Raw genomic sequence first — 13,471 nt, forward strand, 5'->3', positions numbered from 1 at the left:
CGGCATTGGAGAGTACCTCTTGTTCGCCAGTAGCTCCCGGCGACTGACCGCCAACAAGCGCGGGGCTACTCAGACGTTCGTCACGTGATCGGGATTGTCCCTGACCTCGATGCACTCGATCTCCACCCGCTCCCACTCGCGCTCCCGCTCCCGCTCGCGCTCCCTCTCCCGCTCTTTCCGCTTGGCCCGCTTCTTCTTCTTGTGCCTCTTTTTGGACGGCGGGAAGAAGGTGAGGAAGACGGGCAGGATGACGAAGCAGTGCAGCACGGTGCAGCCGGCGGTGAGCAGGGAGCACTTGAACAGTGTGTAGGTCAGGTTGGAAGGCACAAACACCAGGGGCATGATGCCGATCACGAAGCACGACGTGTTCTGCAGGATGGCCGCCCCGTGCTCCTCCAGTGCCAACTTGATACACTGCGTCCTGGTGTGCTCGGTGGCCAGCACGAAAGTGTACAGGTGTGGCACACAGTGATCCATGGCGAAGTTGAGCGTATAAATAAGGCACAGGATTGAGATGCTGTCCATGCCGACGTTCCAGAGGGTCATCAGGCCCAGGACGCCCAGCTCCACGGACGTGACCGTGAGGATGAGCCAGAAGTTCCCCAGGGGGTTGATGACCAGGAAGAAAGTGAGGATGAGGATGGTGAGCACGCTGAAGCCCGAGGTGAGGATGGGCGAGATGACGGAGGAGCTGTAGCGGTCCATGAACACGAAGGTGGGGTTGAAGGCGATGAACTTGATGCTGTTGATCAGCATCAGGGGGCGGAGCTTCTCCAGGAGCTCCACCACCTCCTCGCGCTTCTTCTCCGTGGTCCGCGCCACCAGGTACATCCGGGACGCGATGATGTCGTACTCGTCGGTCTCGCGGTTCTTGGAGAAGATGATGTCCTCGGTGAAGTGCTGGTACTCCGGGCTCCGGAGGAACGACCCCTTCAGGATGGTGATGAAGTCGCTCTTCGTCGAGGCGCTGACGTTCACCACCCGCAGGTAGTGGAAGAAATTGTCCATCCAGGAGATCTTGTTGAAGCCGTGGCTCAGAGTCTTCAGGTGCTCCTGCACCGTGGAGTTCCAGTACTCGATGGGCTCGTAGATGTAGAACCCGATCACCGGGCTGTAGTTGCTGAAGTACTTCTGCTGGGTCAGCGCGTAGGAGACGCTGGGCGAGTTGCTCGCCAGCAGGTTCACGATGTTCGAGCCGTCGCTGATTTGTAAACATCCCATGAACGAGAAGGACGCGTAGATGAGATAGAGGATGACCACGAAGGGCTTGACGTAGGTGTTGGTAATCCACTCCGTGTAGTGCTCCCGCAGGAAGTGCTGGATGAAGTGGTTCTGGTAGGGCACGCTGTCGTGGTGCGTGGACAGGTCGTGCCCGTCGCTCATCATAGTCTTGAACCAGGTGGGCTGGCGGTCCAGGTACTCCACCGAGGGGATCTTGCAGCAGAACACGCTGTGGTAGCGGTTCTGCTCCAGCTGCCCGGCGAACACCAGGCAGGAGCCGTAGAAGGAGAAGACGTAGAAGTAGTTGACCAGGATGGCGACGCACATGCTCTGGCAGAAGATCTTCACCGACTCGATGTTGGTGAAGGGGCTGGCGCCCATGCCGAACGTGATGATGTAGAGGGAGCTGGTCATGGTGTAGCACACCATCACGTCCGCAAAGGCGTCGGCCACGCGCTCCTTGAACGGCAGGTTCTCCCGGGTTCTTCTCCAGCCCGCCAGCAGCTCAAACACTCCTTTGGTTCCGTGGCCTGAAAGAACAGGAAACAAATACGGGTGTGAGAATATATAGTACATAAATAAATAAAATAAATAAAATAAATAAAATAAATAAAATAAATAAAATAAATAAATTAAAATAAATAAATAAATAGTAATTACAATTTTTTTTATTATAATAAAAAAATAAATTATATATATATATATATATATATATATACTTTCACCAGCGCCACATTTGTCACCATGGAAACCAATGGATTGAATGAATGACATACAAATATATATTAATAATTTTGATGACATGTAAAAAAGAAAACCCCAAAAAGGTCCTAGATAAATATAAAAAAAAAAAATTAATAAATAAAGAAAACTATAAAAAACATGAAATAGTGATCATTCACCATAATGGTGAACAATCAAAAACACAAAATTGTACAAACGTATGGCATAAATTTGGAATAAATAGATAAAATACAAGTTCTTCCCATACAAATCTATCGCATCACAAATGTATATATAAAAATAGAGCCAACATAAGTTATCAGAGACGATTAATCATAAAAGAGGATAAAACAAAACAGCTGGTGATGAGTGGTTAGAACAAGGTTATTTGATCCACCGCTCCTTCTGTTATGTTGATTAAAACCCGAAAGCGTTGAGATGAAAACACCTTTTTGACCTTTTCATAACCTTGACCTTTGACCCCAGGACACCCTCGAGATTTATCCGATAGGTTTGTAGAGAGTGAAAAAAAAATCATCCCCGAAAGATTCATGCAATTCGTGCGATTGTGAAAAATGTTGGTAATGTAAAGAAAGAAAGAAAGAAACAAACAAATAAATAAAGACATTTTTAAAATGAAAAATAAACAAATAAACAAATAAATATATTTCAAAAAATTTTAAGAATAAAGAATTTACCAAATAAATGAATAAATACATTTTTAAAATTAAGAATAAATAAATAAATAAATATATTTAAAATAAATTAAGAATAAATAATTTACCAAATAAATGAATAAATACATTTTCAAAATTAAGAATAAACAAATAAATAAATAAATAAATATATTACAAATGTTTAAGAATAAAGAATTTACCAAATAAATAAGTAAATAAATAAATAAATTTTTAAAACTAAGAGTAAATAAATAAATATATATTAAAAAAAATTAAGAATAAACAATTTGCCTAATAAATAAATAAATAAATAAAAAAATTTAAATTAAGAATAAACAAATAAATAAATAAATATATTTTACCAAAAAAAATCACAGCAACTTGTTGTTTTTTTCCACAATATATAACAAGAGTGGAGATTTTCCAGAGTTAGTACTCAAGTTTTAGAGCTTTGCTACAAGAGATTAGCATCTTTCTTCTATTTAATGTTGAAAAACAAAATGTGAAAAAAAGGTGTCATATTCACTTAATCGCCGCATTTTCCCGTTAAAGCGTCTGGTCCTTGACTTCTTCTTTATCATACATGAGCAGAATCACGATGCGTTAGCAGGCTCGTTCATGTGAGACAATCTGTGGGATTCTTTCTCTCAAAAAACATCAGACGTGAATCTACAAGCCCCCCCCCCCCTCCCCCCCCCCCCCCCGCCGGTTATTTATGTGTGTCGTCCTGTGAATTCCTGCACACTGGAATCAATTTAATGTTCCTTCCACCGTGTAAATATTTCAGTAAGCGGCGGGTCGTCGGCACGTCGAGGATGTTAAATCGTTTTCCTGTCAAATGCAGAGACGTGGACGAGGGGACCCCCCCCCCCCCCCCCGACCCCCCTGACCCCGCCCCCCCCTCCCCCTCCCCCCGACGGCGTTGTAAATTCCCCCTCGTTTGACACAGAGGGAAGAAAAAATTAATTAAGTATAAAGGATTAATCCGATGTAATGAGTCGGGTCGATGGCTCTTCCTGCTTTTAGTTTTATTAAGTGACGTCGGCGACAGTTTGGAACAGAGAGACAGGAAGTTGGAGCCCGTCGCTTTCTGCACAATCCCACTTTGGCGTCGGCAAGTTTCCCCCCAAACACTTAGAAAATAGGATGTTAAGAAGACGTCACTTTCTAGAAATTCAGAAAAACGACAGATTTTTGAGGTTTTTTCAGAAAAATTCTCGTTCAGAAAAAGAGCTGATTTTATAATATCTGATTTCCTTTAATACGTACATTTCAGAATAGACTGGCAAATTCTTGCAGTTTCAAAAGGATCAAAAGAAAGAAAGACTTTAACATTTGTCCGTACCTGCAGTTTTATCCAGATCACTGGGTTTTCAAGAATCGTCGTTTGTGGCGATTCGTCGCTGCGTTTGAGTTTGAACGAGACGAAAGAGAAAAAAAAAACATCACCGTTGGTTTTTTTTTTCTTTCAAATACCCGGGTAAACGTGGCCCGAGGCTTTCATCACGGCAGCAGGTGCTCATGAGTGTTCAGCCTCTCACGGCAAATAATCACCAGTTAGCGGACGGAGTTAATCTGCCCCTGATGAGACTCAGGTGTGTTTCGTTAAACCGCCCCCCCCCCACCCCTCCCCCCCCCCAACGTAAAATAGATTTGATCAGCTGCCCAGGAAAGAAGCCGTGATGTCATGATGCTTCATCCAAGTAAACATTTCCTGGGGAAGAAAAACTAAAACAAATAAAAAAAAAAAAAAAAAAAGAGAAAATAAAGCTCCGTTTTACGTGTTTTTGAGTAAAAAAAATTGTTGTTTTTGGGTGAAACTTTTCAAAAACGCTTCGACGATCGACAGCTCTTCAGCAGACGGACAATGACGCCAATGAGAACGTCGGCGTCCATGTTGTCATGGCGACTTGGTGGTTTTATTGTGACGGTTGCCGTTAAAAATCCAACTCGGACGTCTATCTATACCAGTGTTTTTCAACCTTTTTGAGATCTGGAGGCACACCACCACCCGGAAATGTTAAAACTGTGTAGCCTCTATTAACAATATAAAGTCTTTCTCATCACAGTTTTATCAACAGGAATCCAGTAAATCCAGAAAGCAAGGACTTTTTTTAATAGTGCCTCCCTCAGTGTGAAACCTGGACCTGATGGATGAAGAGCTGAGATCCTGGTTTTCAAAAACTTCTCCATCACTGTCACTGACACAGTACTTTGATACAAGATGGTAGCAGGAGGTGGAGATGAACCACACTGACGTCTGTCACTTTACATTTCACCGGCAAAGTTCTGTGCTGCCCTCTAGTGGTGAAGAGTATTTATACAGGATTACTCTGCAACACACTGTGAGAGCAAAGGTTTTTTTTAGAAAGAAAATGTGAAATTGGATAATTTTAAACCCCGACTCAGCTGACGAGGTCTGGAGGAAACACCAGTGTGGTTGAAAAACTCTGGTCTATACGACTCTCCGTGTGCTCCTACTGCTAATGTCTATATCGTTTGCTACGTTACTGACCGTCTACTAAAACGCCAGCAGTTTGCTGAAACAGTTGTATTTTCGTCTGCGTGTTTATTTTCTTGGTTTGTATATATATATATATATACCGTATATATTTTACCAAATTTTAGCAAAAAAAAAAACCTACTTGCCCAAATTGCATGAAATTCTCAGGGATGAGAATTAGGGGACGATACCATGTCACCGTTTTCAAATAAATCCGCCGCGAAAAAAATTCGAAAAAATGTTCCAATACAAAGCAGATTAAGAGGAGGAGGAGCCTGTTGCCATGGAGATGGTTGCCCTGCTCAATGTTTCACACAGTGACGTTGCTACCGAGTCGCTACAAATGTGGCGTTGGTGCCGGTCTGCGCTCTACCGAGTGTAGCTCTAGTTTCCTGTAAGAAATGATGATGAAAGCAAAATTTCAATGGAGAAGCCGTTATATAAAGGACTTTCTCTGAAAAATAAAAATCAAGCTACGTTGTTTCTCATTTCCCTCATGCAGACGTTTGCGTCATCAGATTCTCAGACGGAATTAAAACACCGGAGACGCTGATGTTTTATGAAGTTTTTGCTCCTGGAAGCCCCGAGGGTTTCGATTAGAATCTAAACAAACTGGAGAAAGCGCTGACGCTTCGCTGTTTCACTGCAGCGACACTCAAACCACCAGACGAGAACTCGTCACATCCAGCCGTCCAATAATATCACCTTTTAGATAATGCGCCACTCCGACGCCCATCCCGAAATAACGTTCGACTGTCAACGCCTCGTCTTTGATGTGAGACGACTTCAAAAGAGATTTGTGACACACAGAGCACAAGCTAAAAAATAAATAAAAAAATAGGAATTACATCACAGAGAGACGAGAGTTTGACTTGTTTACTGTTGATCTATTTAAAGGAGAGGCGCTCTATGCTCTCTAGGTCTATATTTAGAGCTGTTAAGCGGGGTTCTTTAGAGACCCTACTTCCTGCTGAAGGTCCCATTAAAAATGGATTACACACACACACACACACACACACACACACACACACACACACACACACACACACACACACACACACACACACACACACACACACACACACACACACACACTCTCTTTGAGAATTATACAGTAAACGAGGCGACTTTTCAAGTGAATGTGCAAAACGTTTGTTGTGTTTTGAGGGTTGTGGCGTTTCCACGGCAACGGTGGCCGGAGGAACCGAAAGCACAACTTTTTGAGGTGGAACTTTGTTCGCTCCGACTCCATCGCCATGGAAACGGTTAAAAAAAAAAAAAAAAGTTCCTTTTTGGTAGGGAATGAAAAAGGAGCCGTTCCTCACCGGTGACTGGAGCTCCAGGTATGAAAACACCAGAACTCAATAATAAAGGACATAAATAGTTGATGATCTACATTGTAAAATGAGAAACTGTAATTTTGCCATCGTTTCTTGTTCCCTGGACTGTTTCTATTCGTGTTTTAATTGGTCCCTTTGTCACAATTAAAACAATCGTCGGGACGATCAAAGAACCTCTTGTTCTCTCCGTTTCCTCCTTTCTCTGGATTTAGAGCTTTATTGTCCCGGGGCACCCGTCGTCCCGGGTTGTCCTGGCGCGAGGGTCGTCCTCCCCGGGGTCCACCTATAGGCCCCGCCGTCGCCGTGGGAACGTGGCGAGATGCCGCGGTGTCCGCTTTGATTAAACTGTGATTCTTGGGCCTTAATGCCCCTGCAGCCACTCTCACCTGCCTCCAACACACACACACACACACACACACACACACACACACACACACACACACACACACACACACACACACACACACACACACACACACACACACACACACACACACACACACACAAAGCTTCTCGTGCGGCGGGGAGCAAATTTCACGGCTCCAATTAAGAGATGCGGCGAAACGTGGGACTGAATACTAAGAGCTGAGTTTATAGAGGGAGAGAGAGAGAGAGGGAGAGAGAGAGAGAGAGAGAGAGAGAGAGAGAGAGAGAGACGCTAAATAAAATCAATACTGAGACACCAGGACAGGACGAAGAAGAATCGCTCCGGTTTGTCCTCCCGTCCCTCGCTGCCTGTGTCCAAAAGGCTCGCGCTCTTCCAGTAATTGTCTACTTTCATGTTATTTGGTCTTTGAACTTCCGCCCCGGGTCGCCACTTCCTCCCCGACGCCGTCACGTCCCAACGCCACTCGAGACACGAGCGCCACGCCGATCGATCGATCGATCGATCGTCGGTCACGTGGACACGGCCAGGCGTCCCCAGAGACGGGAGGCGTGACCGGGCAGCGGACAGCGATATGTGTCCACAACCACATCGAGGTCCACAAATAAATAAATAAATAAATAAAGAAGAGAAAAATGGTTGTTGGTGGTAAATCATCCCGGGTGAAGACGGGAGACACATCGATGAGGCAGGACGCAGGAGGGACACAACGTCTCGTGCCAGTGCCTTCAGTGTCTCAGTTTTGCCCGGCGACTGAGGACACAAGGACACTGAGGACACTGAGGACACGAGGACAATAAGGACACGAGAATACTGAGGACACGAAGATATGAGGACACGAGAACACTGAGGACACTGAGGACACGAAGATATGAGGACACGAAGATATGAGGACACAAAGACACTCAGGGCACTGAGGAAACGAGAACACTGAGGACACTGAAGACAGGAGGACACTGAAGACACGAAGACACTGAGGACACAAGGGCACTGAGGATACTGAGGAGACTGAAGACACGAGGACACTGAGGATACGAGGACACTGAGGACACAAGAATACTGAGGACACTGAGGATACTGAGGATATGAGGACACGCGAATACTGAGGACACTGAAGACACAAGGACACTGAGGACACGAGAATACTGTGGACACTGAAGACACGAGGACTCTAAGGATACGATAATACCTGAGGACATAAGGACACTGAGGATGCTGAAGACACAAGGACACTGAAGACACGAGGACACTGAGGATATGAGGACACTGAGGATATGAGGACACTGAGGACACGAGAATACTGAGGACACTGAAGACACGAGGACACCGAGTATACGAGGACACTGAGGACACGAGAATACTGAGGACACTGAAGACCCGAGGACACTGAGTATACGAGGACACCGAGGACACGAGAATACTGAGGACACTGAAGACACAAGGACACTGAGGATATGAGGACACGAGAATACTGAGGACTCTGAAGACACGAGGACACTGAGGATACGAGGACACTGAGGATACGAGGACACGAGAATACTGAGGACACGAGGACAATGAGGATACGAGGACACTGAGGATACGAGGACACGAGAATACTGAGGACACGAGGACAATGAGGATACGAGGACAATGAGGATACGAGGACACTGAGGATACGAGGACACGAGAATACTGAGGACACGAGGACAATGAGGATACTGAAGACACGAGGACACTGAGGATACGAGGACACTGAGGGACATGTATGTTTGATGAGACGGCGCTCCTCTCTATTTCACACTTCTCACGGCCGTCACGTCTCCGGCGAGGCTGGAAGTGACAAGCTGGGCTCGCCAGTAATTGGCCGTCTCGCCGGCAAGACGCCAGGGGGACAGACGGTCCGGAGACACATGGCGGGACGTGGCCGGCCCAACGCTGCTTCCACTACGACGTTCGGCGGCGGCGGCCATTGAGAGAGTGATGGATGAGATCTACTACAATGAGAAGGGAGGCTTTGATGAGAGATGAGCTTCACTGCTCAGGAGCCCAAAGCAGCTTCAGAGGGACGGAATGTCTCATCGCACTATTTGGTGATTGTTGTTGGGAGCAGAGTTGTGAAAATCCTTTTACTTTATGTTTTTAAATTTTTTTTAGTTAAAAGTCAAAGGGAAAGTCAGTATTGATACGACTTTAACACATTTCGTCACACGACAACCGTGAATGTAGTTTATTTATTTATTTTCACACAATGCAAATGTTTTTTTGTTGATCAACAAATTAAAAGATTTTTTTTTTTCTGTAATTGACGTGGAAATATTTTCAGACAATCCATTTCTTCACATTTATGGCGGGACATGAATTACTGCTCCCATTGGATAACCTTCATTTCAACATAAAAGCACTTTTACTATGGTAATCTGACGTATTTTTTCTTCTGTGGCCCAAATGATGAAAGAAATAATATGGTTCCATTTAAAGTACATTTTTAATTTTCAACCTGAGGCTTCTATAAACAACTCGGACGTAATTCTATTGTTATACCACTTTTTAACATGTTTAGCTCGCACAACTTATTTTTTTATAATTTTTTTTATTTTGACAGTTCGGTTTAATGTGATAGACCAGCGGTCTGCAACCCAAAATAAACATTTCATTTTATTTTTATTGGTTGTCATGTACATCCAGAGACCGACTTAACACTTTGGGATCCGCGGGTCAATTTGCCGTTTTTTTTAACTACGTTCGCTTTTATCTCCATAATTTCAACATTTACGACTCTTCAACTTTGATCTTTCTTTACAGCACAACCTCACTTATGAGACTCTACAATCATTTACTCATTTATTGAAATACTGGAAAAACAAAACAAAATTCAATTGAGAAAAAGTTGTATTTGTTTTTTTAGATTATGAGCCACAAACGTGTGTAAGGAAGGATTTTCACAATTTAGAAAGCGTATCCAAATACTACATGTACAAATGTATCCAGAAAACACAATTTCTTGTGTTTATTATTATTATTATTGTTATTATTAAAACCAGAACAACGATGTGAGGGACGACCAAACAAACCACCTCGGTTCACACAAGAGTCCAAAATGAGCAGAAATGAATCCTCGCAGAATATTTCAACATCCTTCTAACTTGTTTTACTGTGAAGCCTCGTCAACCAGCCTGTTGTTGTTTCTCTACGTCACGATGTTAAACTGACGTCACCACATTGTCTTGTTCTAAACAGAGACTGACCGTGAAGACGAGAGATGGACATTTGTGTCTCTCGAGTCCCGAACCTCCTCCAGATTACATCTAAAGGCCGAGGAATTAAGGGCGGAGGGAAAACAAACCCTCGAAGTCGCGGGAAAGATAATTAGGTGTTTGATTTATATCACCAACCACCAATGAATCACCGGGGGGGGATGGGGGGGGGGGGGGGGCTCTGCCTCGCTGCAGATGTTTGCTAGCAGCTCGCCAGATACCAGGAGCTGCAGGCGAGATCATTAGCACAGGAATAATCCTGCAAAGTTAAAAAAAAAAAAAAAAAATGAGTATGACTTAAAACTAAGAATTACATAACTCCTCTCTGCAGCTCAGAGTGATGTGGCGCTCTAATTCCTGTATCCTAAGCTGATTCTCCTCCAATTAGCGTGAACGACGCAGTGATTGCGTCACTTCCTGTTTCACCTGGTCGCTGTACAGGTGATTTATTTTCCACTACTTCAGCAAATAAGCTGTGAAATGATACAACAGAAAAGAAAAAGAGAAAATATTGGGAAAAAAATAATAAAATCCAGGGTCTATTAAAGTCAAAAGGCAGATTAAAGACATTTATCGGAGTATCGTCGGCATACAGACGCATTCCAAAATACTGAATGTGTATTAAAAGTTCATCTTGTCATTCATCTTGGCCGTGGTGCTTATGGCCTCTCGTAAGCAAATTAAAAAGAAAGATCTGATCTTACAGAATATCATAATACTGGAAACTCAGATTTTGTAGAATTATGTAAAAAGTAGGTTGAACCAAAAAATACAAGGGCACTTCCTGTTTCCGGCAGCTTCATGAAGCCGGTGCATATTTCAGAAAAGTTGCATTTTGCCCCTGTTTTCTACAACAATTCTAAACAAGTTCCAGTTTTCAAAAAAGTTGCACTTTTAGTGGCGCCGACCACTGTTGTCACGTAAACAAACAAAAAGCCTTCAAAGTTTCGCATTTTCACTCGAAAACGTCACGAACTTAAAGCGACTCTACCGCAAAAAAAAAAAAAAATTCCTTAAAAGGTGAAAACAAGCCCATCAACGCTCATTCCAAACTGCAGTTTCCTAAATCGATCACACCAAAGTGGATTTGTTTACAAACAAACTGGAATTTGTATCCAAACTGTTTATATTTTGCTGACTGACGTCATCTCGGGAAACCTGCCTCAAGGCTTTCTGGGATATCCAAGATGGAGTCGTGGCAGCGACTAACGCTATGCTAGCGTTAACGCTAAGATAAGCCGGGGTTTGTTCTGCAAAATTTAAATGCTGGAAATGGATGTTTTTATGGGTGAAATGACAAATTTCCATCAAAAAAGTATCTGACAAAGTGTCAGAAATGTATATCAACAACTAAAACTGGCGCCTAAATATGTTATATGAGGAACTTAATTATTACATAGAACAGTCGGTTTGACAACAACATGTCAACAAGTCCTGCAGAAAATTATCATTTTAAGACCACATTTGTTCATAGTGGTTGTAAATGTATAAAAACGTCGCTACGAGCAGCTGACGCAACAATAAAACCCCAATAACACAACTGGAGATACTTACCGTGTCCTTATTGTATAAATGTTGAACAGCTGAACTAGATGAATGCTAAATTTCGAAATCTACATCATCAGACTGACGTCAGTTTATGAGAGCTCTGTTGAAAGCAAACACTCAAAGCAACATGAAAGCCAGTGTGCTTGTAATTTGACACCGCTGCATTGACGCAAAAGACCCTTTTTGATCTCGTCTATCCAGACGTTCAAACCAGTAAGAACATCAAAGGAATCACTTAGTCTAAAACCGTCAATGCAAAGGAGGAGGAATAACTAAAAGGACTTCTACTTGTTTTTTCTTTTTCTTCAATAAATAAATAAATAAATAAGGAAAACAACGAGGACGTATTAGCGCCATACAATCCGAGGGAAAGCCCATCACAATTCCGCTAATCCCGCTCCGAGTGTCGCCTCCCGATAAGCCACTGAGCCGAACCCGCCAAACACACACACGAGGCAACATAACCGCAGTCACGACCCGCACATCCGCTCACCCATGGCGAAGAAGGGGATCCCCAGCAGCGTGGAGTTGAACTTCCCGTCCGATATGAAGAAGATGCCGGCGGCCGTCACGTTGGCGATGCAGATGGTCAGCACGCCCAGCAGGCCCAGGAAGGGCTTCCCCCTCAGGCAGTCCCGCATGGAGCTGGAGACGGTGGCGGCCAGCAGCACCAGCACCAGGCTGACCAGCACCTCGCCCTTGGCCAGCACGCCCGTCTGGTGGAAGTCCCGCCACAGGCTGAAGGAGGTGAGCGACTGGATGTGGAGCTGGTCGGAGGCGTGCGGCGCCTCGGCGGTGGACAGCCGGCTGACCAGGGCGCAGAACTCGTTCTCCCAGCGCTCGGCGATGGCGTCCTGCACCACGGGTCCGTGGTTGCGGAGGTAGTAGGTGATCTGGACGGCGCGGGCCACCTTGACCTGCTGGTCGCGGCTATTGGGCGGCGACACGCCGCCGAGCTGGTGCCCGATGAAGGACACCCGGCCATCCTGCGGAGAATCCCAAAGGGATCGAACGTTAGATCTGATGACTCGGCAAAAAATGCGTTTGCACAAAGGCACGATGAGTCATGAATGTCGTTTTCCCCCGTCATTCCGGGAATTCCTTATGTGATGTAATGGTTCATAAATGGGCGTATCAGTGGGCAGTCCTGATATTTGCGGAACGTGCTTTTGGCCGCCCCCAAATACATTTTTTTTCACGAATATCAAAAATCTTCCAGATTCCTGACGCGTGGCTTCGCGCAACAGAGTGTGAAAACATTCGCTTCGCATCGTTTCAGCTGGTCGGAGCGACTGAAAACACAACCTTCTTAAAATGGTTCCCAAGGTGGAACTTTTTAAATACTGCGAGAAAACACAACTTTTTGAAAATGCTGGGGCTCCACACAGACAGCAGAAAGGCTGCATGGGACCAGATGTAAACAGATGTTCTGCACATGTGTGAGTAGATGGTGAATAACATACAGAGCCACGACGTGGCCCGGGGGCCAGAAGCGGCCCGCCAGAGGATCTAATCCGGCCGCCATGGGTTTTTTTTTTTCTTTTTTTAAAGTATAAATATGAAAACTGACAGAGGCTGATCTAAAAATACTAAATTGGTAAAAATGACATTCAAAATCACCCTCGGTCAGAATTAATTAATGCGTCTGTGGAGGTCACATGACGCAACACCTTTCACAATAAAACAACGAGTCCAACTTATGTGAAGTGATACTTTAGACACGTAAACTCAAAACAATTTCCAGATGATGACAAATTGTTTTAATCCTGAATAAACATACGATACCCAGATACAGGTGACTGAGGGTTTTTTGGGCAAATATAATAATTTTAATTTTA

General features: G+C 44.4%; 1 protein-coding gene across 1 annotated transcript in view; it reads right to left on the reverse strand.

Annotated features, from left to right (window-relative positions):
- Positions 1-69: 69 nt before the first annotated feature.
- The window catches only part of ptchd4 (patched domain containing 4), a gene marked incomplete at both ends in the record, with an annotated part of 24,043 nt that continues 10,641 nt past the window's right edge, over positions 70-13,471 (reverse strand). Inside the window, 2 exons of the mRNA XM_080513678.1 lie at positions 70-1,751; positions 12,127-12,619. Coding sequence (XP_080369804.1) covers positions 70-1,751; positions 12,127-12,619 — 2,175 coding nt within the window. The remainder of the gene's footprint in view (positions 1,752-12,126; positions 12,620-13,471) is intronic.

This window comes from Blennius ocellaris (assembly GCF_963422515.1).
Source record: "Blennius ocellaris genome assembly, chromosome: 18".
Lineage (NCBI taxonomy): Eukaryota > Metazoa > Chordata > Actinopteri > Blenniiformes > Blenniidae > Blennius > Blennius ocellaris.